This window comes from Anser brachyrhynchus, assembly GCF_964034855.1.
Source record: "Anser brachyrhynchus genome assembly, chromosome: 15".
Lineage (NCBI taxonomy): Eukaryota > Metazoa > Chordata > Aves > Anseriformes > Anatidae > Anser > Anser brachyrhynchus.
This window is the reverse complement of record NC_137733.1, coordinates 7086113-7109092: the sequence shown is the minus strand read 5'-3', so window position 1 is coordinate 7109092 and position 22980 is coordinate 7086113. Positions and strand designations below refer to the sequence as shown.

The 22980-nt window shown below is 45.1% G+C and overlaps 4 protein-coding genes across 13 annotated transcripts in view; 2 read left to right on the top strand and 2 right to left on the bottom strand.

Moving 5' to 3' along the window:
* GTF3C1 (general transcription factor IIIC subunit 1) overlaps positions 1-14169 on the top strand; it is a 47430-nt gene extending 33261 nt beyond the window's left edge. For 3 of the 5 annotated variants that reach the window (XM_080557254.1, XM_080557253.1, XM_080557257.1), the window contains 10 exons: positions 757-819; positions 1961-2054; positions 2893-3065; positions 3701-3985; positions 5745-6037; positions 7505-7767; positions 8281-8941; positions 11083-11122; positions 12097-12289; positions 13738-14169. In XM_080557254.1, the coding sequence (XP_080413380.1) occupies positions 757-819; positions 1961-2054; positions 2893-3065; positions 3701-3985; positions 5745-6037; positions 7505-7767; positions 8281-8941; positions 11083-11122; positions 12097-12289; positions 13738-13959 (2287 nt within the window). In that variant the 3' untranslated portion in view covers positions 13960-14169. The remainder of the gene's footprint in view (positions 1-756; positions 820-1960; positions 2055-2892; positions 3066-3700; positions 3986-5744; positions 6038-7504; positions 7768-8280; positions 8942-11082; positions 11123-12096; positions 12290-13737) is intronic. The other 2 variants (XM_080557256.1, XM_080557255.1) reach the window with 1 other exon arrangement.
* Positions 14170-14824: 655 nt separating this feature from the next.
* On the bottom strand, positions 14825-15467 carry POLR3K (RNA polymerase III subunit K). Its single transcript, XM_080557285.1, has 3 exons — positions 15335-15467; positions 15144-15231; positions 14825-15064 (listed from the first exon to the last, which is right to left on the bottom strand). Exons 1-3 carry the CDS (start codon positions 15443-15445, stop codon positions 14937-14939), a joined length of 327 nt encoding a protein of 108 aa, XP_080413411.1. The 5' UTR covers positions 15446-15467; the 3' UTR covers positions 14825-14936.
* On the top strand, positions 15462-19031 carry SNRNP25 (small nuclear ribonucleoprotein U11/U12 subunit 25). 2 transcript variants are annotated; one of them, XR_013939794.1, is made up of 7 exons: positions 15462-15593; positions 15697-15787; positions 15884-15989; positions 16073-16147; positions 17424-17486; positions 17899-18016; positions 18822-19031. XR_013939794.1 is itself a non-coding variant. In XM_080557282.1 (6 exons), exons 1-5 carry the CDS (start codon positions 15486-15488, stop codon positions 17476-17478), a joined length of 435 nt encoding a protein of 144 aa, XP_080413408.1. In that variant the 5' UTR covers positions 15462-15485; the 3' UTR covers positions 17479-17486; positions 18822-19031. The 2 variants fall into 2 exon arrangements, 1 of the variants encoding a protein (XP_080413408.1); XM_080557282.1 differs by lacking the exon at positions 17899-18016.
* Positions 19032-19495: 464 nt separating this feature from the next.
* RHBDF1 (rhomboid 5 homolog 1) overlaps positions 19496-22980 on the bottom strand; it is a 37976-nt gene continuing 34491 nt past the window's right edge. For all 5 annotated transcript variants that reach the window (XM_080557269.1, XM_080557273.1, XM_080557271.1 and 2 more), the window contains 4 exons: positions 22138-22213; positions 21511-21611; positions 21092-21245; positions 19496-20256 (listed from right to left, as the gene is read on the bottom strand). In XM_080557269.1, the coding sequence (XP_080413395.1) occupies positions 19837-20256; positions 21092-21245; positions 21511-21611; positions 22138-22213 (751 nt within the window). In that variant the 3' untranslated portion in view covers positions 19496-19836. The remainder of the gene's footprint in view (positions 20257-21091; positions 21246-21510; positions 21612-22137; positions 22214-22980) is intronic.

Here is a 22980-nt window from a genome sequence, read left to right as displayed (position 1 = left end):
TGTTTCTTTCAAATCCATAACTCCTAAATACAAATATATAACTAATTTTCAGTTATTTGTGCAAGCATGCTTATTTTAAATCATTTCCATTTTGCTAAATAATAAAACCAGAAATTCCAGTGTCAAATTTTCATAAACGGTTAAATCCTCAGCTTTGTTATTAGCGATGTAGGTATTCAGGTGTGATATTTTGGATGAAATATAAGACTTTCCTTTACCATTTTCCAGATTAACTGGCTTCATTTTGTATCATAATTTGTTGCTGGTTACTTAGCTAAATCATTTCAATGCTGCTGTCTAAAACTGGTGATACCGAAGAGCACTTAGCATAGTATAGCATTCCCCAGGCTCTTTGTTGATAAATATTACTTGGAGATGAGTTTGAAAATATGGGTCTCAACAATTTTATGATAAAAAATTTAGCACCTTTGTTACTTTTTTTTTTTTTTTTAACTTTGGGAAAAGCTGTATGTTACAGAAATGCCGTGGATGGCAACTGAAAGTCTGAGAACTCAGTAAAATACCAAATCTGTACAATTCTGTACTAGCTCCCATGCATGTGTTTTATCTGATGGTTATACTGAGGGCTGCTGGAGCAGAGAGCACCCCTGCACTGTTTTAGTACTTAGGTTATTAGCAGTTGCTGTGATCAACCTCTGCATTTCACAGTTGATATGAAATCAAGATCTCGGTATGGCACAGATTCAGTATAAGGCATGATAATTTTGTCACAGCGTTTTTCCTTCACTTAACTAGATTTCGAGTTTTGGCAATTGGAGAAGATACAAACCAAAACACAAAAGAGGATAGTCTCAGTAGGTGAGTAACACCAACACCATTTTTTTCCATTGGGACTCCAAGGTCATGTCAGCCCTCACATGTGTGAAAGTCGTGTATATAGTCTTCTAATTCAGTATGGGTTTGTTTTGTTTTCTTTTGTTTTGGTTTGGTTTTTTTCAATACAAAGCTTAGTATAAGAATACACTTAAAAGCCTGCAGTTATCTCTGACATGGATCGTGGATTTGATGAATAAAATGACAGCAGCAATGACCTTCTCAAAATTTCTCCATTGGGAAAACTGAATTTTCAGCATTTTTGTGATTATTTTTATCTCCAGGTTTTTAAATCTCCTTTGCCACTCAAAAGAAATTTTTACCACTTACTGCCCTCACCAGAATTTAGGAAGTAGTAAGATCATTCCTGAAATGCTTTGCAATGTTCTACAAATCTGACCTCTTGACTTGTGAAGAAATACAAAAGAGATGTCTGGAAATTGCAGAACACAAAGCAAATGCTTGACTTGAAGACTGTGTTGGGAAGCCTCGGTTGCTCTAAGAAAATCTATTTTATTATGGCTCATGTGCAGATAAAAGATAGGGCAGGACTGTCAGATGAGCCCAGGTCTCGTGTTGGCAGAAAATGCAGAGATATTTTTTGGAAAGTGGCTTTTGGCAGAAGGCTTTTGTACTTGGGAAGCACCTTTCTGTGTTAGCCTATAAGCATCCAGAGGAGTCTTAAGGGATGGGTAGAGGTAGAAGCAGAAGTTTTGTTTACTGGCAAGGAGTTCTCTGGAATCTAAAATAAGACAGGCTTTCCTGTATGAATATTCTCAACTAAGACAATAATCTGTCATTCTGGTGGTCTCTTACCATTATAATGACATTTATGTTTTCCATATGGGTGCTGTACCTTAAGAGGAGGAGATGTTATCAAAAAGAACTTTGTTTTATGTCATGTTATCTGGACTGATCCAGAAATTCAGGGTGGAGGGTCAAGGAAATGTAACAGGCTCCTTTACATTAATGATCCTCAGCTGAAGTGATCTCATACCTTTAGAAATCTATATTCAAAGCAGCAAGTGATTGAGTTGGCCTATTTTTGTGCTAATTCAGTAGTTTGGTACCTCCTGCTCAAAAATCATCATCATGAATAAACACTTCTTTTTTTTTTTTTTTTCAGTGTCTACGATATTCATTTTTTAGTGCTACAGAATCTTATTCAGAGCACTTTGGCACTCTCAGATAACCAGATGAAATCTTGCCAGTCGTTCCAGGTACAAAATCTAGACCAATCCTTACTGGTCATACAGTCCTAAAGAGCTTTTCCTTACCTTGTCATAATGTCTTTTCAAATGGGAGACAAGACACCCTGAAACTTAGATTTGTATCCATTCTTTGGGGATTACTCTGTTCTGCTTTTGAGAAATTATGTTTGCCAGGCAGCTTTTCTATATGTTGCTTTTCTGCTGAGGATGAGATTGCAAGATGTAAGGTTGGAGCAATCCCTGAAAATCATAGGAAATGAACTCTATATCAATTCCAGTGGGTCAAACTGTATCATGATTTAGTGCCTGCTTGAGCAGTTGAAATTATGCTCTGGAGGAGATACCACAAAGGCAGTCCTAGTATCCAGCTGCCACTGGTGTTGGTCAACCTCTCCTTCAGTGTTGGAGATTACAAAAATGTATCATCTATCAGTGAAACACTTCAAAAAAATAAAGTTAGAAGTTCCAAAGGAGTTAAATATCAACAGGCAAGAATGGGGCCTAAAAAGTAAAGTTCGTGGAAGCATGTCTGCCTGGTAAAATGATGGGAATAATCTATCCAGGCACAGTGCAAATGAATGTGCTTTACATATTAAATTCTAGTAGGAGACTGATCCCGTTTTCAATTTCAAGTGTTCTCCGGTATTTAGTTAATTTAATTGGCATTTACTGTGGAAAGCCTGGAAGCCAATAAAAGAAACAAATAGTGTAGTTAAGTGAATTTATATATGTCATTTACATTCTGGCTTGTAGCTCAACGTTCATTTAGTTAATATAAACCTCCAGTAGATGAGCCTAACAGTGGGTTCAGAGCTAAAACTGTCTTTTATGTTGGTGTTTTTTGCAGACATTTCGTTTGTACCGGGAGTACCGGGATGACATTCTTGTGAAGGCTTTCCTAGAGTGTCAGAAGAGAAGCCTGGTCAATCGCCGTCGAGTAAACCATACACTGGGTCCAAAGAAAAGCCGGGCTTTGCCTTTTGTACCCATGTCATATCAGCTCTCTCAGAGTTATTACAGGTGGGTGTCACTGTATATGCATGAGCAAATAAAAAGAATCCAGTCTGGTATGCTTGGCATGGAGGAGAGAATACACATGAAGTACCTAGAGTAAAAAAGAAACCCGGCCATCACAGCTGAAACTCAAGAGATGAAGATACCATCTATGTATGTTAGCCCTTCATTCAGTTAGCAATTGGGACCATACAGGGAATAGAGCCAAGTTTGCTGAAGAGCCTTTACAGAAAGACATACGCAGAGGAGAGGAGAGGTAGCACCAAAGTTCTAGATGTGGTGAAAAGATTTTTCGTCTCTAATTATTTTGTGCTGTACTGTACCCTGGATGTCGGGGGGCGGGGAAGAGCAGTTAGCTATAAATGCATTCAATGCTCAAGCAGGAGATGAGATCGTTGCTTTATATTTGCTGTATAGTACCTGACCTTTTACATGGTGTACAAATACCTGCTGTTCTGGACCTAGTAAAGGGACTGTGAAAGCAGACGTAGAGGATACTTGGTCATCAGCTCTAGCATGGAACTTTAACTGTTTGGCTGCTCTATGTACTATTGGTTTGAAATCTATACACTGTAAGAACAGACTACAAAAGATTTATGGTTTGCCGATTGGTTTTCTTGTTTGTTTGTTTGTTTGTCCAGAGTTTTTACATGGCGGTTTCCTAGTACAATCTGTACAGAGTCCTTTCAGTTCTTCGAGAAGCTCAAGGACACAGAAAAATCAGACCAGCCAGATAACTTCTCGTTTAAAGATCAAGAAAGCAAAGCATCAGAAGGCATGATTACATTTCCTATGGATGGACCAGGTGGTCACTGTGTGGCAATGCTTTCCCTATTCTCCCTGGGACTTGTATCTGTGAATGTGAGGATCCCAGAGCAGATAGTTGTGGTGGACAGCACTATGGTAGAAAATGAAGTGATAAAAAGGTAAATACTGATATTTTTATTAGTAAATAAGGTTTGGGAGTAACTTGAATGAAGTTGGCTATCTCAACACTGTACCTTCCCATTTCAAGGACTTAACAAAGATTTATTAGGATTTCTTTGTCAGTGACACCTGGCTCCACAATATTTGTTCTGTGTATTTTCTGTTCTTTAATTTTTATTTTTTAAACCTGCAGCAATTGAATAGCATTGAAATTGAAACTCTCTCTTGGCAGTCTTGCAATAGTCATGTGTTCTGTTAGAGTACAACTAAAATTTCTTGCTGCATGCAACCTGTTGCTTCCTGTTACGTTGCCAGTGTACACGGGAAATAGTTTGTTCCCTTTCTCTTTAGAGCAGCTTTTTGAATATTTGTTATCATAGTCCTCCTCCCAAAATCTGCTGCTCTTTAAAATGAGCAGCCTTAGTTCCTTTGGTAGTGTTTTTGGTGTATTATCCAGATCTGTGTCTTCCGTATTATTTTCCTCTAAACTGAACTGTGATGTCAAGAAACAAATGCCATGGTCTTGCTGGCAGGTCTGTGACAATTTTATCGAATTATATAGGTGATACACCTGCTTATATACCCCAACATGATTAATGGCTATATTCTTGCCAAAAAGAAAAAAAAAAAAAAAAGCGTGGTAATTGATGTCCAGCTTGTGGTTCGCTATAACAAGATTGTTTTCCTTCACATCATTAGTTGTTTCCCCGCAGTGCGGATACAGGTGTATAGTACTGTAATATAAATAGTAAGTGCATTTGTCCATATGAAATTGCATCCTGTTCTTTTCCAGACTATTTTTCCAATGGAAACATTCTGAAAACGAATCCAGTCCTCTCACATACTTGTAGCCACTCCAGTTTGGTGATCCCCTGCGAATTTAGTAAGCTATGTTATCACCCAGGTCATTAGCAGAAATGCATACAACACTGAACTCTGGAGAAGTCCTAGTTGTGAGTAGAGGCACCTGAGTTCAGTTTTCCAACCAGTTTTGATATGCTCACGCTAGTTTTTTTCAAAATGATGTTTTCTTTTTTGGTTTTAATATGTTTTAAGAGAAGGTACTTCAGGTCTAAGCCATCTCAGAAAAGAGTAGAAGGAACATAGGTTAAGTTGTCTCTGGCATAATCTGCTTAAAAGAGAGATAACTTCAGGGTTAGATCAGTTGTCCAGAGCCTTGTCTGCTTCACCTTTATCCAGAATGGCTCTTTCTTGTCCTGGAAAGTAAGTGTTGACTTGACTAAATTTGTTCCTGGGAAATCTAGAATGGCTGCTGTTACAACTATTCTTTCTTTACTTAGAGGTTGTCTACAGTTTTCTTGTTTGTTTTTGTTTTTTCTTTTTTTTTTAAGTAACTGAGGTGTTTGGTCTGTAATGCTTTTCTCCTTTTAAAAATAAACCCTACCCTATGAGGCAGACATGCCTCATGTCTGTCCTGTCTGAGACACTTACGGTTTCAGCCTTTGTGCTCTGAGAGGTGTTCTCTCATGATGAAGCTTCTGTTCAGCCAAAGAGGTTCAGCACTGTAAGCTGAGATGTTCGGGGTTCATTTCAGATGTTCGCAAAAAGAGAGTATATACTTCACTGTGGACCTTCACCGGATTTTGTTTTCTACGGTTGTTTGTTCTCAGCACTTCAAGTAAGCCTGTTATGGACATACCCGCAGCTGTTCATGACTAACTACTGGAATGCAGAATAGCATGCGTTCTTGCTGTACTCATTGTAATGAGTCAATTTCTTTTTTTTTTTTTGGCGGAGGGAGGCAACAAACAAACAAAATGTCTCTGTTTGCTGTAGCTTGGGAAAAGAAGGACTTGAGGAGGAGGAAGAGGAGGAGGATGACTTAGATGACAGCTCTGGAGGCAAACGGAGAATAGAAGTAAAAGCTCGTCAAGCATCTCATACCAATTACTTACTGATGAGAGGCTACTATGCCCCTGGAATCGTCAGTATGCGCAATCTGAGTCCCAGTGACAATATCGTGGTCAATTCCTGCCAGGTGAAGGTTAAGCTGCGGTGTACACCAGTTCCAGGAAGACTCACCTCTCCAGGTTTGTTCACAGATGTGGGCTGGAGCAGGATAGATAAATCCTCAGCTCATGTGTTTTCTGAGTTGAACAAAGCCTCCTAATAGGAATGTTCTTTTTACATTAGACATGCAGTTTGCCTTGTAATGCTTTCTTTCCTGACTGAATACAAACAAGTGGTCGACTTATAAAGGCACCTTTTGGTGGTTGGTGACAAGTCCTTGGCTGCGCTTCATATTGCATGAAATTGTTCATCCAAATAGGAAGTTTGTCCTCTGCTCCATTTTTTCTTTAAATTTTTCAGTCCCCACAATAACTTAAAGTACTATGCTATCTTACACCCAGGATTTCTTTTCTGTAAAGAGGAAAAAAAAATCTTTCAGAGCTCCTTGAATGGAAATTCACTTTTACTTGTCTCTTGCAAGTGACTGAAATAGTGGTGTTCAATCTCTGGCCTTTTAGCTACAGTAATTAAACTTGTTGATAATATTTACAGCTTGAATATTTGCAATTTATCGGCACTCTTCCTTCCTGAGGATCTTCCTTTCTGCTGTAATGCAAATGTATCCAGGAAAGCCTTTAGCTGTTTAGCTCTTAGTGGGAAGGGCTAGTGCTGTCCCTGCCCATTCCTATTGTTATTGTGATAGAGGTAAAATAGAATTATTTCTCATATCTCTGCTACCACACATGCCCTGCAGGTCTGCTCAGCTAACAGCTCATTACAGTTCTTGTTTTTCCTTGGCTGTCAAAGAAGTGCAGCTGTGTCATGTAAGTGTCTGTCAGTGCATGATGTAAAGGAAACCTGCAGATAAAAGGGCAGGGAGCAGATAAGAGGGCTGCCAAAACTGCCACCTAATCATCCGGAACTGAAAAAAGGTTTTATGCTGCTTAGCTTCTGAATACTTAGTACAGTGGGGGGTGAGTTTTGGTGCAGTGACAGACCTGTCCCCAAACACAGAGGTGCTTGTTATACTGGTTGTACTAAAACATTGTGAACTTGCAGTTTATGCCACGTTTGGCCAATAGCTTTCTGCCACAGATCAGCTGCCACAGATTTTTCAGTGTGATAGAGACCTGGACAGGCTGGAGAGCTGGGCTAACTAATTAATGAGGTTAACTTAATTAACTAGTTAACTTAGTTAACTAATTAATTAAGGTAAGGTGGCCCAGTGTTAGAGAATACCAGAAAGTCTACACTGTCTTCCAGTGATACTTCCCTTTGCTAAGAGAGTAGGCCCTTTCAAACCAGCTTGCTGTACTGCTACAGGCCTTTTCAGACACAAATATGTAAGGCAGAAAGGAAAAAGGAAGCTGCGGTAACGAACATGGAAAGCTGAGCTCTGTTTTTAACTGGAATTGTCTAGAACACCTCTAATCTGTCTGTCTCAGAATATTTATCTTTCCGTAGTGCGCTGTGTAATAACAATACATCACAGCTTATACACTTGTTTTTTATTTGCTTTGCAATTTCTTCTGTGCTTGATAACACAGCTGTGGGAGTCTCCTGCCTTCCTGAAACTTTTACTAGGCTGATAAAAGTCCAAGAAGAAAAGTACGATGTTGATCAGTTTCTTCGTGAGTGTACAGAATGCTATGGCTATAATCCCAGGGACACAGCTGCTGTTCTGGAGATCCGTAATGCAATAGAAGCCACTTCCCACTTCGGGATTTGCAAAGCTGACCTGGGCAAACGCTTCTGCAGCTATGAAGAGGTGGAACCTGCTCGCACCAGGAACTTGCAGCAGTACATTCAGGTGGTTTAACAGCCAGCTGTTTTCCATACATTAATGTCTGCATGCCTAGAATTCCCCTTGAACAGAACAGTCTTCCAGATGGTATGAAGCAATATAAATTGAACAAAGCTATTCATATTAGACAGGAGATAACATACCAATAGCATGATAGCAATCTTGCCTCATAGTTAGTAAGGCCAAAATCTAAAGCAGCAGTTATTCAAAGACAGAAATTAACTTTTTCAGAAACTTAGAGGTGTCAGCATTCACCTCTGGAAGCAAAGTACTCTTTCCCAGTTACAGTTTAACTTAATTTAAGCTGAATGAAAATGTCTTGGGTTGCAATTTCAAAGAAGTTTAAGGTACACAACATCTTTTCAACTTAAGCGCAACAGGACAGGAAATTGAATATCCTACTAAGCTCTCCCTCTTAGCTGCTACTTAAATATGACAATTCCATGATACTTAGTTATAATGCCTTTTTTTCCATTGTAAGCTCCTGAGATCTTTTTTCTTTCTTTTTTTTTTCCATAGGACCTCATTGAAATGCAGCAGGTTTTAGAAGTAGGAGGCTATACTGTACGACTGGTTGCAATTATATTTGCCAAGCCATGGCTATTACATTCAGTATGTCTGATGAATAAACCAGATGATTCTGGTCAGCAAGGTGCAGACACCACTCTCTCAGATGTACAACAGGATTGCCTGCTGTCAGGACCAAAGAAGGGAGAGGAATGTTCACAAGAGGAGGAACAGCTGGAAACAGACTCAAAAAATCTCTGTGATGAAGAACCCCCAAGAAAGAGATGCAAGACTGAAAATTATGTCCTTCAAGATGGTAACCAACTCTGCCAGGATTCACAGAGTGGTTTGAAAAGTGCGAATGCAAGTAACTTTGATGCAGATGTTACTGATCCTATTACCATGAAGAACCCTTTGATCATGGATGGAGAATCAGGCTCCCTGGGGGGACAATCAGAACATACAGCTGAACACCCATTGTGTACTCCAGACACTGTGAATGTGGATGCATACAAGGGTCAAGATAAACCTTGTTCTGAGGACAAAGAGCCAGAAGTAGAAAATGATGATTTCAGCACTGACCACAACAAGCTTACGCCTAGCCTTGAGCACTCAGTCAAAGAGCAGTGTGATGATGTTTCCCACTTACAGGAGAACCCAGAGGTCTTAAAAGGTATGTAGGAGTGTTCTACATCCAAGAAATAGAGGCTAGCTCGTTGTCATCTGATCCCAAACAGGTAGCTCCATTTTATAAGCAAACACTTGATCCTTTATGAAGCCATACCCACCAAGGGAAGTTTTTGTTTCTCACGAAGTGGCACTGCACTAGTTGATCTGGAATGTATTAGAGGCTTCAGATACATGAAAGATTATTTTCAGTGCCTGTGCCTGGAATGTTCATGCCTAGTCCAGAAATGTGCTTTCCTTAGAAACCCATTTTCTTAGAATCATAGAATATCCCGAGTTGGAAGGGACCCGTAAGGATCATCGAGTCCAACTCCTGGCACCACACAGGTCTACCCAAAAATTCAGACCATGTGACTAAGTGCACAGTCCAAACACTTCTTAAACTCCAACCGGCTTGGTGCAGTGACCACTTCCCTGGGGAGCCTGTTCCAGTGTGCGACCACCCTCTCAGTAAAGAGCCTCTTCCTGATATCCCGCCTGAACCTCTCCTGTCACAGCTTGAGACAATTCCCTCAGGTCCTATCGCTGGTCATAAAAGAGAATAGATCGGCACCTGCCCCTCCGTTCCCCCTCGTGAGGAAGCTGTAGACAGCGATGAGGTCTCCCCTCAGCCTCCTCTTTTCCAGGCTGAACAGGCCCAGTGACCTCAGCCGCTCCTCATATGTCTTCCCCTCTGGGCCCTTCACCATCTCTGTAGCCCTCCTCTGGACACTCTCCAACAGTTTTACATCCTTTTTGTACTGTGGTGCCCAGAACTGCACACAGTACTCAAGGTGAGGCCGCACCAGCACAGAGTAGAATGGGACAGTCAATGTCTTAATGTTCTCCAAAGACATATTTGGATCTGAAGTTTCTCATCTCTGGCTTCACTCCAAAGGCTAGACATTTTTAAATCTAGAAAACACAGCACTATGGTGTACCTTTAACTAGAATACCTGTGACTGAAAGCTGCGAAGTCATTAAACCATTCACCAGAACGCAGGACATGCCAGTGAAAAGATTAATAGCCTCTTTTGTGACCCAGTCTGACTCCATTTTCCTGTCCTTTTTATTTCCAGTTTTTTTTTTTAATAGCTAGTAGTCCTTGCCAGGATTTACATTGAGTAGGTTGATGGGGGGAGCGGGGGGGTGTCTTTTGGTTTTGTTTCTATCAGCTCTCATTTCAGATTGAATCACAAGCTAACTGTCTTTGTGGCATTTTGCCAAAATCTGCCCTTACCCTGCATTTACAGTTGCAGCCTGCCATATGAATCAGTGCAGATTGAGCCATAGGGTCTGGGAGTTGACTATTGTTTAATAGGGACTTTCCTGCAAGAAATAGACTCTGGGCTGTCTAAGTAGCATAAGACTTTAATAGTTTCATGTTAAGAACTGCTAAAATAATATTTTGGATTTAACTTCTTCTACTGTTTGTAACATAGGAGGGGTAAAATTGTAGCTGTTATCAAGTGCAGAGCTCTTACCGGCCTTACTGATGAAGCACAGCTGAAGGCTTTACATGTGCTTATGCCAAAGCTGTTAGCCTCTGGGTGTGGTAGAAGTATGTACATTAAGTAATTATGTAATTAAAACCCATGCCATAATGGATCATGGAAGTTGCAGTGACAACCTTCATTTTGAAAGTAAACCATGCTGAAATCCTGAGTTTACATTCTCAAGTCCTAAGTCTACAGTTACTCAGACGGCTGATCAACTTCAGTATGACCAGCAGCAGCATAAAATTAAACAAACCCAAACCCATGTGAGCACTTGCAAGCTGAGACCCAGCATAGGGTGAAACTTTGTTCTTTCAGTACATAGAATTGTCTGTTGTTCAGCCGTGTAATAAGAGTTCTAGTGATAAAACTTCTTTCTATGATTTTGGAATAAAACCACGAAAAGTGTGGCTGGAGCAGACAGATGTGGTTGTGAGAACATGTGTGGAAGAAGGGCTGTGCTGCAGGCAGGTAAAGGCAGAGTGGAATCGTGGTACTCCCCATGCAACAGAGAACAACACCACTTAGTTTGATTCTGTTATTTTCTAGCATAAGCCATTGCCTTTTACAGCTTAGCTGCCTTTTACTTTCCTTCTACCAGATAAAGTTTGGGCTAATTAATTTAAAAACTACATGTTTGTTTTCTTTTCAGACAGTTCTATGACAGATTTATCCCAGGCAGCTAAGGACAGGTGAGTAACAGAGATGTCTGCAGAATAGCTGAATAGTTATCATTACTAAAATAACTTCTGAAAGCAAATGCTTTGGAGACCTTAGCTTTATGTTCTGATGGATCGAGAGCACTAGATGAGCCCCATGTTTTCCTCCATTGTTCTTGTTAATGTTGCTGATGTGTTCATATGTGTGCTCTCTAGTATCAGAGGAAAAACAGGAATTTTAATTCACAAGTCCAGTGTCGGTGAGTCTCAGCTTCTCTATGCCTTTCCTGGCCACGTGGAAACTCCGCAATATGCAAAGTGTGAATTACAATGCAGGGTCCAGCCTTTGCATCCAAAATGCTAAAAATGAGCGATTCGGTTTCCTGTCTGAGTATCATTGCTGTATGTTGCAGATCAAAGCAAGTCTTTGGCAACTTTTGGAGGATAATAGAAATAATGCAAACAAACAAGTGAAACAAAACTTTGCTGATCATCAGTGATGTGCTGGGTCCTGAGCTTGGGTCACAACAACCCCATGCAGTGGGTACAGGTTGGGGGAAGAGTGGCTGGAAAGCTGCCCAGCAGAAAAGGAGTTGGGGCTGCTGGTCGACCTCCAGCTGAATGAGTCAGCAGTGTGCCCAGGAGGCCAAGAAGGCCAACAGCATCCTGGCTTGTATCAGAAATAGTGTAGACTGTTCCCTAACAGGACTAGGGAAGTGACTGTCCCCATGTAAGCAGCGCTGGTGAGACCGTGTTCACTTTGGGGCCGGTCACTGTTACATAGAAATTATGATGATGGGAAATCTAGCTAATTATTTTTGGGAAAACCTAGTAAGAACTAAGGACAGGGTTGGTTACAATTGCACACAATCACTAGACAAAGATAAACCTGCAAGCATTCTGCCTTGGCTGCCAGTATAGGGCGATGGAAGAGGCATCATGATGCAGCCAGCAGTTTGCATTCAAAGTAGCAGCTGGCAGAGCTGAACTTGAACTGTCTTTTGCAGGGCCTGTGAGAATGTCTGCTTCATTGGGAGACCGTGGAGGATTGTGGATGGGAATCTAAATAAACCTGTATGTAAGGGAATGATGGAAGCTGTGCTCTATCACATCATGACGAAACCAGGCATAACGGAAGACCTGCTGCTGCAGCATTATATGGGGGTACTGCAGCCTGTTGCCGTCTTGGAGATACTGCAGGTATGTGAACCATCAGCTGTGTGAACCTCAGTCCGGTGAGGCTTCTGCAGTAAGAGTCAGCACCTACTTCACTTGAAGTCCCAGCAAAATGGGTGACAACTGTGAATGAACCATGAAAAACATTCTTCTCCCATTAGTGCAAGCTAACCAAAGCCAGAGGAATTTACTGCTCACAGTGAGAATAGAAAGAAGCCTGCTTTACCTGTCCTTGGATTTACTGTGTTACTGATGTAACAATTTTAGCTTTCTGAAGAAATGTGTTTAAAAACTACTGTAAATAAGACCTGTTTTATAAGCCTGTTTGATGGCATACATCCTTAATTGTAAAACAATACATGGCGAGAAAATTTGTTTCCTTTTTTTTCCACATCTAGACATGGGATCACCACCACTGCTGCTTTGCAATTGAAACCTTGATTTTTTTCTAAGATGGTTCAAAATCTTAAGTATAGCAGTAATATTGTAGTTGCTTCCATAAGCATGACTTCCCCTGTTTAACAATAGAAATGAATATTCAAGTGTACGTATGTCACACATGTGGCATGTCCAAAGACATTTTGGTAACAATGCAAGTTGTGTACACTACCGATCGTGCACTGACTAACCATCCTGCCTTGTAGGTGTTCCATCCAGCACGGCATGCCCCTATGTCCTGTGCCACGGCAAAATTTCTGTTGGCAATTAGTTGGGATCAGGAGACAGGCAGAGCAGCCGCGAACAGGTTTAAGTGTGCAGTGCACATTGGTCAGGCATTGCACGTGTGGGAGAGTAACACAAATTCCTAGGCAACTTGAATTAAAATCAAAGAGTTACGTGTGTTTTTTACAGACTGGAGAACTTTGAATCTAGCTTCATTACTAATAAATCTGGTGAGAACTGGTTTTGAAACCATATACAGAGCTATATATATTCTATACACACATATATATATATTCTATCTGTAGTATTATACCAAGCGCTAGTAGATCCAAATGCTTCCCTGCATAAGATCCCTGAATATGCAGCAGGTGTTGTCAGCACATACAGCACACAGACCGCCTTGTTGGGTGTTGCTGTGGGAGCAAATGCCTACCCATTAACAAGAGCTGACTCAGAATCCTGGTACATTTATACCAGCTCCAATGTGTAACTCTGAGAGCTGTCATTGAAAGTGTGTTCTTAGTATCCAGACATCAACTGCTGTGCTGAAAGGCTTTTATACTCAAGAGATATAGTAGCTGATGAGCAAAATGACAAATGAGGGTATATCCAGCTACCTGAACTTTCTTTGGTGTTCAGTAGACTTAGCCATCCCCGTGTCCTCCTGTGGGCTGGAAGTGAAACTACTCGGTACAAATTGCCTAATGTTTCTGGGGACACTAAATGTAGAACAGCATTTGAGGGGGCGGGTGGGTCGTTTAGTTTGTTTTTGCAACTGTTCAAGCTAAAATGTGTGAATTTTTCTGCAGGGTCTTGAAGCTCTTGGTTGCATCAGACGATTCCACATGAAAAAGCCATCCCTGGTGTCTCTCTTCTCTAAGCCAGTTATGGAAGAACAAATAAACAATCCCAAACTGAGTGAAACCCCAACAACATACTTTGAGCCTACCATAGACTGTACTCTCAGGCTGGGAAGAGTGTTCCCCTATGAAGTTAACTGGAATAAATGGGTGCAGATTATCCATGTATAATAGATAAAAGATAGTAAAATGTACAGAAGATCTAAACTTGAGTTGTGTTAAACTGGTTTAGCCCTTAGGAACAAGTGTTAATGCAGATTAAACACCATATCATTTGTGCTCCATCATGTTTTGTTTTAAGAAAGCAGTGGTTTTTTTAATTATTTTTACTTTTGAATACATTTAAGCTGAGAATAAATCTTAATGTTAAGATGAAGGTAATACTTGATCCTACTTTTTTTAGTGTTTTCTTTTATTATTTTTCAGTTACTATACTGCTTCTTCAGCAGGCATTCTTTTTAGATCTTTTTGTAGTGAGATATTGTAGCAGTCTCTTCAAGATAACATTTCATGTACTTCAATGGCCATACGAATGGTCTGTTTTAGTTAGGTGTGAGCCATTAGCCAGGGTGTTTATGAAGAGCTGTTTTTTTTTAATTGCACATCAAAGGTGCTCATGTTGTGTTTGCTGGAGCTGGGGATGCAGTACTGAGTACGCTCTGAAAGAAATTCCTGTAAAAGCCAAGCCAGGCCTCTATCTGTCCAAAGGACTCCATGCATCCTTCCTAGCTTTTGCAAGATTTTAAACAGAACTTCTGCTCTGGTTTGCCCGTGTGGGGCAAAAGGCCCCTGTTCTTTTTTTCTCCCCTGAAGGCTCCAGCGGTAACATTTTACCTTTGCTTTGCGTGTGGGTCAGTTCCACAGCAGTTGAATCTGGGCTAACCTTTGCCGAGTATTCTTAGAGAGCTTCAGCTAACTAAAGTTACCTCCTAAACACTGATTTTTTTCACCGTGTCGCTGGCTCGGCCTCTCCTCTTCCAGTTCTCCACGGCAGTCTCGGCCTCAGCGGCTTTCAAAGCACCACACGACGCGGGTATTTCCACTCACCGCCAGCTTTATTGCGAGGGCGGCCGCCGCCAGCCTGGCCCCGGGGCAGGACCAGGCCGGGGCCCCCTCAGCTTGGGCCGATCCCGAGGTGTGCGGGGGACTCAGTCCCTCCAGCGGTGGCCGCACTGGGGGCTGCAGCACTTGTAGAAGGTGGTCATGGGCTCGTCGGCCGAGCGCGTCTGGATCTGCATGAAGTAGGCGCGGGGGTGCTCGCACTTGGGGCACGGCTCTGCGGGGCGGGGGGCGAGGCGCCGTGAGGGGAGGCAAGGCCCGGCCCGGCCCGGCCCCGCTCGCCCCACGGCCCCTACCTGCGGTGGAGTCCACGTTCTCCCAGGCCGCGGCGCCGCCCAGGACATCGTCCACCTCCTTCAGCTGCGGGTATTTCCTGCTCGTCACCTGCGGGCCGCCGGCGGTCAGCGGGGTCCGGGCCGACCGCGGCCGCCCCCCATTCTCCACCCCCCCCCCCCCCCGGTCCCGGTTCCCCCTGGTCCCCCGGCACCTTCCGCGTCACATTGCGCACGTAGGGGCAGGTGGTGCAGGCGAAGCGGTGGCACCGCGGCCCCTCCTCGGCCACCAGCACGTTGCCGCAGGCCGGGCAGAACAGCAACATCGCCGGTTCCGCGCCTCGCACCGCCCCTTCCGGCCCGGCGATGGCGGAGCCCGAGGAGGAGCTGGCGCACGCCGAGGTGCTGGAGCTCTTCCAGGCGGCGCTGGCGCGGCTGGTGCAGGACCCGCTGCTCTGCGACCTCCCGCCGCAGGTGGGGCCGGGGCTGGGGGCACGGGGGAGCGGAGCGAGGGAGCGGGGGCGGCGCGGCTGAGGCTGAGCCCCCCCCCCCCCCGCCGCCCGCTCGCTCCCCGCAGGTGACGCCGGAGGAGATCGGCTCTCAGGTGGCGCTGGAGTACGGGCAGGCCATGACGGTGCGCGTCTGCAAGGCGGACGGCGAGACCATGCGTGCGTCTGGGGCTGAGGGGCGGCGGGCCGGGGGGGGGGCGTGTGGGACGGGGACGGCGGCCGAGGGGGCGCTGACGGGGGCTCTCCCCTCCGCAGCCGTGGTGGTGGTGCAGAACGCGACCGTGCTGGAGCTGAAGAAGGCGCTGCGGAGGCACGTCCAGCTGCGGCAGGCCCGGCAGGGCGGCGCCCAGCACCTCAGCTGGTGAGCGGCGCCCCGCCGCGGGGCTGCCCGGCCCTGCCCCGGTCGCCCCCCGGGGCTCCCGCTTAACCTCTTTTTCTCCCCAGGAAGTACATATGGAGGACGTACCACCTAACCTACGCCGGAGAGAAACTGGCAGATGACAGAAAGAAGCTGAGAGAGTGAGTGAGCGAGTCGCTTCCGGCGTCCGTGGGGGCTGGATGAGCCTCGTTAGAGTCAGGCTGTACTCAAAGCATGAGCACGGGGAGGGATTGGCTTGCACCTCTGTGCCGCGGCTCAGCCAGGTTCTCCAAAATGGATTGCAAGGTGGGAGCAGAGCTTCACGCAGGTGGGACACGTCCCTAGCAGAGGACAGCTGCATGACGGGAAAGCCGTGGGTAATTCTTCAGCCACAGTTTTTCCGTGATGAGGGTGTTTGTGCAATTTGGATGACAGCAAGGCAGTCAAACATTGTCCCTGGCCCAGCCACACTAAACTTTGCACAACAGCTGAACACTAAGTTCACACCTGAGATATTCTGCAGAGATGAGGTTAGTGAGAAAAAGCATAAATGAGAGATGAAGGGAGAAGAGCACGTAGAAGGCAAGGCATGGTGTTGTGCATGTGAAGCACATCAGTTCATCTCCAGTGGAACTGGGAGCATGTGGGAGCAGCTACTCAGCAGGAGATGAGCACAGGCCCCATGACGTGGTGGAGGGGATCGAAGGTGTTCTAAGGGAGGAAATCAGATGGAGCTTTTGAAGTCGCAGAATGGGGTGAGGGACCTCTGGAGGTCATCTAGTCCAACCCTCTGCTTAAGCATGGTAACCTAGAGCAGGTGGCTCAGTGCTGCATCCGGTTGGGTTCTGAGTATCTCCAAGAGCAGAGACTCCACAACCTCTGCGGGCAACCTGTGCCAGTGCTCAGACCCCCTCACAGAGCTTGACAGAGCTGCTAAGGTAGAAGGGCATGGAGAAGGGTTGAAAGAATGTAAAGCCTGCTCAGCCACACATCAGAGACAATCCTTGTAACAACACTGACAAACCACTGCTATGCTTCCATGCCTGTTCTCAAGGCAAGGAGGCAGGAGGTACTTCTGTGTACTCTAGCTGCTGCATAGAGCAAGTGCTGGTTATATCAGCCCTCATGCACACCGGCAAGAAAAGCTTGTCTGAAGTATTACAAACTCAGCAGGAATGAGAGTCCCTAGAAAGACAGCCCTGCCTAATCAAAGCTGTCCTTGAAAGACTGAGCCATGGGTGACAGACATTGTGTTGAGGTGTTGCAGTTAAAAAGGCAGATGATCAGATCCTGTTCAGCCTATGCAGGTGAGAATTTTAAACTGTCCTGCAGTAGAGCACATTAGGAGTCCATCTTCCCCAGGAAAAGGAGGCTATAGGATTTCAAAGTTTGTGGTTTCCGGAGAACTGGCATGTAACAGCACAACTCTCTGTTCAGGTATGGCATCAGAAACCGGGATGAGGTCAGCTTCATTAAGAAACTTCGAAAGTAACCTGTCAGGTAAGTCCTGAATATCCATTACAAGCTACCAGTTCTTCAGCTTTGTCTTCCCAGGGCCTTAGCGTTCAGACTTACAGCAGCTTGTGGTGCTGCTTTCCACTGTACAGCAGAGCATTCCTGAACGTCCATGGCTACATTAGGCTCACACGCTGGCTCTGGTCCATTTCCACGTTCTCATTGTGTTGCTTGTGCTTCTCTTAGGGCAGAGAATGATGATTCAGCTACTTCAGTTAACAAACCACAGCAGCAGCAGCAGAAGCAATACCTAAGTGTTAGCAATGGTGCATCTCTAACCCCTACATTACATTTTAGACTCTGCTCCCCCAGTGTCTTGAGAATCCTTAAATACGGTATTCCTTTGTTTGCTCTTATGACTGCTTCTGGGACCTTGCTTTATTTTATTTTTTTTTAGACTTGATGAATCTCTGGAAATCACTGTCAGAAATGTGGCAGGTTGTTAACTAATGCCTAGGAAGATGAGGTCTCTGTGTTACACGTGACTGTCACCATCCAGTTCATTTGATCCTCCTGTGAGTCTCATTATATCCAAGTGACTCTTCTTCCACCTGCTCCTAATGCTCCTATACCCTTCAGAGCACCTGCAGTTAAAAGAAGCGTCCCATGGGTGCACATATACAAACACAAGTAAACATTGCTGCTGTTCCACGTTGGGTGTACTTTGAGCCATTTTCCTCAATTACTGGACGTTATGAGGAGTTACCAAGAGGCACCTCTGCTTATGTACCATGTAGCTTTTGTTTCTCAATTTCTCAATTTTCTCAGTTTATGGAAACCTTGAGCTCAGTTGAGTTGTTCTCAGAAGGCACTAGGCAACTTTTGGCTGTAGTATTTTTGTGCAGCTGATGGATTTAAGACTACTGGTAGCATGTATATTTACCTGTATGTAGCCCAAGTATACAGCGTAGTTCTGGTATCGTGCTGCAGTGATACACACAGACACAAGGGGTGGCCAAGACTCCCAAACTTAGCATGTTTGAAATTGTTTGTCTCCCCTCATCACCTAAAAACACAGTCACCAAAAAGCAGTGGTAACTGCAATTTTTCCAAACACTTCTTTGTTTTGTGGCTCCAGCTAGCTGGGTTAGAAACTGTCACTTTGTGACCACAGTAGCTTTTTCCCTCTTTCAGTACTACCGCATCTGTGGCATCCAGTGTAATGAAGTGTGTGCCATGACAGAAAAGCTCTGTCTACCCCATAGTGCCCATGCCCAGCAGTTACCTATAGCAGCGGTTCATCCTTCTGGTACTGTGGATGTAGGAGAGCCCATCATGTAGTTATTACTGCCACTTTCAAATATGTTCTTTCTTTAATAGAGAAATCCAGCAGAGAATCCAGCTCTACCGTGACCAGGCACTGGATCCAGCACTCTCCTAGAGGAAAAGACTGTACCATTTCCCAGAGAAGCAAACTCCAGTTGAATAGAAATTCCTACATGTTTTCGCAGTCACTGTTCAAAATGTTTCCCTCTGAGCTGTATGCTGAATGCACTATCTGTGATTAAAGAGACTCTCTAGTTTTCTGAAGCGTTTAAAGCCCTTATTTCTCTCCTTAGTGCTTTCTACAACTATCTGAAAGGTAGTGGGGAGCTGGGGGTTGGCGTCTTCTCACAGGTAACTAGTGATAGGGCTAGGGGAAATGGCCCCAAGTTGCACCAGGGGCAGTTCAGGTTGGAAATGAGGAGACATTTCTTCTCAGAAAGAGCAGTCAGGCACTGGAACGGGTTGCCCCCGGAGGGTGGTGGAGTCACCGTCCCTGAGGGTGTCTAAGGAAAGGTTGGACCTGGTGCTTAGGGACATGGTTTAGTGGGTGACACTATTATTAGGGGATGGTTGGACCAGATGATCGTGGAGGTCTTTTCCAGCCTTAATGGTTCTGTGATTTCCAGCAGCAAATCTGTCTGGGTGTTTTGGGTGCCAGAAAAGCATGCATCCTACTGGTGTGTGAAACAACATGGGTGAAATAAAGCAACAAACATAGCCACAGACTATGCAAAACAATTAACAGTAGCTAAAACGCTACCTTTCCATTTAATCACCACCTCAGCAGTAGTAAATAACTCTGGTTAAAAATGTAGTATTGAAACTAGTGTAATAAAAATAATGGCAGCAGAAAAGGTTCAATACAATTGAACAAGGCACAAATGTTCTGTTCAGAGTCTTCTGAGATAAGGCAAAACATGCCTGCCGAGTGCTAAAGAGACAGTTTAAATTAACCACGGGCAGGGTTAGAAGTGTCATTGGATTAGAAGCTTTGTCCATATGGAACTAGCACAGCAAATGCAAAGACAGTCCATCTCCAGTGCCTGCTCGAGAAGCCCGTCTTTGCCTTTCAGTGGAGCTGTGCATCCAGGTCGTATTTCTCGCAGAATTTGTCTGTGAATGGTATACAAGTAAGGAACTCACACCACTCACACTTGATGGGGTAGAAATAGAATAGAATCACAAGTCCTGAGAAGAGTGCAATGAAGATGAGCTGGAAAACTATAATTTGGCATCGCTTCCTATATAAATCAAACTTCCCAAAGCTAATGTAGGGCAGGAAGGCAAAGGAGAGGAAGAAACCACTGATGAATCCTGAAATGTGAGCAAAATTATCGATCCAAGGCAGGAGGCCAAAGGCAAAAAGAAAGAGCACCACAGCCAGCAGCTTGAAGAAGGCCCTCCATGGGCGTGCCAGGATTTGCCAGCTCTGGAAGAGCTCCACAAAGAGACAGGCCAGAATCCCAAACTGGGATCCTGCAGGGCCAACCTGCAGAAGAAGAGCATTACAAGTAACATCAGGCACATGCCATTTGCCTGGCTTCTGCAGCCAGCTCCAGCCATTACAGTTACTTATCATTCAACCAACTCCTTGTTCAGTGTTACTTGGGAAAGAGATGCCGCAGCGTGAGACTTCATCCTGACAATGGGGTTCAAGGCCTGGTTTGACACGAGGACCAAGGTAGGTGTGAGGCCATCAATGGCCAGAACAGATCTTCAATTTAAGGAGGGTGAATCTGGTTTGAGTCACCAGAGTGGAGAGGTCTTTAAAGACCATCTCCTTGGTCCCCTCACCCACCATGCACTCTTCCTTATTGAAGGACCTGGAAGACGGTCCTCCAGGTCCAACCCATGCAGCCTTCTGAAGTGAAGCCGATGGTCACATCGGGCTTCTCCAGCTGTGGAATGTGGTCAGGGACAGTCCTGGACCATCTGTGGGAAAGGCAAGCTGTGGTCTTAGCCCACACCCTCTCCTACCTGCCACTTGCATGTGGAGGGTCTCTGGCACCAGCTACAAATCTTAATTCCCAGCCTACCACGGGCCTCATCATCTGGTCGACACCCCCAATTCATTGCAAGAGGCAGCCATCTTCCCATGGCCAGAATGGGTCAGTCACTTGGAAAGCCCAAGGTACTCTGAGGGATGTTACTGCTTGGCAGCTAGATGACGGTGTGGTGCTGACTTCTAGCTACAAATCTGCACAATCCACGTGCTGCAGAAATAAGCGCAGCTCTGGTTTCTCTGCCTCTGCCAGAGAGGCACAGGGATGAAGAGACTTGTATTCAGGGCAAGTTGCCAGGACCCTAGTCTGTAGGAGACCCACCTCTGCTCTGTAGGGTAGAAATATAGCACTGGCAAGGTTCCCAGTGATGCCACTGAGCAGGTAGATGATAGAGATGCGATGCCATCCTGCCAGCTTCTCTAGGTCCCGCAGGATCGTCATTTGGAAACAGACTGAAACCAGACAGTGCAGGATCCTGCCAAATTCAGAGTACAGGAGCTGAAGCAGCAGCCACTGAATTCCCCAATGCGCTCAGCTCATTTGTCTTCTCTGCCGAGTCTTGTTGAAAGCACCTGATCTGGCCCATGCCTCTTAATATCCCTCCCAACAAATGCAGCCTGGTAAACCTCAGCAGGGACAAAAACTCAGCCCCCCACTGTCCCCCAGGGAAGAAACCACTAGAACAACCCTCATGGCAATCCCATGGTTCCCCCCACTGGAAGTTTTGCACCTGTGTTTACCCAGCATGTAGGAAAAGTGAGAGCCAGAGGCGGTAGAACTGGTCAGGGACTTCTGGATTTAGGAAAGGGAGGAGTCCACAGACATCATCCATGCAGTGAACCTAGGGCAGCAAAAGAGGGGTCATGAGGTGTGCCAGCCAGCACCACCCAGCACAGCCAGTTACCAAAGGCAGAGACTGCAGCTAACTCTGAAAAAGGGGTTCTCCTTTCCCTTCCCTGCTGTATCAAGTCCCAACACTTGTCTCCAACACCAATTGCCTCTGACCCCACCCGTTACTTACTGCAGAATTAGGCCCTTATTTATCACCTCAACACATGTACAACATACATCCCCATTTGCTCACCCATGGAGCAGGAAGGTTGCATTCACCCGCTGCTTTTACAGTGGTCCTGTGCTGGGCTTTTGTGGCTACCAGCCCCAAGTTCTAAACTGGTCTCCCAAAAAGGACGGATGCAACTAGCTCTGCCACTACATTCTGGATCAGCAACTTCCCCTGGGCTCAGGGTGGGACTCAGCCTAAGGGCAGAACACAGGATTCCCACCCATACTGCCACAGTCGCTCCCAAATCTTGCCAAGCTGCTAAGAGGAACAGGAGTGGCCATACAAAACCCCAGCCTGCACTTACCTGAGAGCAAAGCGTTGCCTCCTCATGGAAATAGCCCCGCATAAATTCACAATACTCTCGGGAAGTTATTTCACACCTGGAAGAAGCACAGGTAATCAAAATGAGAAATGACTGGTCACAGTCATGTGTGGAAGACACAGTGTCGTCCCTGGACACCCACTCCTCCTCATCTCATCCCAAATCTGTCTATGAGAACTGATGCAGCCCTTGACATGCTGTAGCATCTCTGCAACGGGTGCACTAATGCATTCCCATTTCAGTCAGACGCCACTCTTCATACCTGCCGCTTCCCCCCCGCTCCTCTCCCAAACACAAGTCTCAGTCACCCCCTGCTTCCTCCCCCCCTTGATTAATGCCCTGCATACAAGGGTTCCAAAATAAGTACTGAAGCTGAGCTATTTACAGCTGAGAAAGAAACACTGAGGGTTGTGGAATTTGTGTCTCTTGGGCTTAGGAGTCCTGTGCCTGAGTCGCTGACAGCGTAGGAAGGCAGAGGCTAAGCCAAGAGTGTCCTGCCCTGACTTTTGGGACAGAGAAACCCCTTGGGGCAGCACTGATTTTTCTTCCCAGCAGGGAAAGCCATGTCCAAGCGCTAGGCAACTACTTAAGCCGAAAAGCAACATGAGGAAGAACATCTTCCTCCTTGGCAAACCCCACAGTTGGTCATTTCCTGACAGCTCCTTGAATGCTCAGAGGTACCAAGCTGGGCCAATGTAGCCTGTTAGGAACACGCTGGCCATTCCCGAGGAAAAGCACTGAACTCCCCCCAAAAAATATTTAATTCCCAGGGCTTTGAGTCCCTCCAAACTGCAGGATCAGTTGAATGAGATACCCTGCCACACC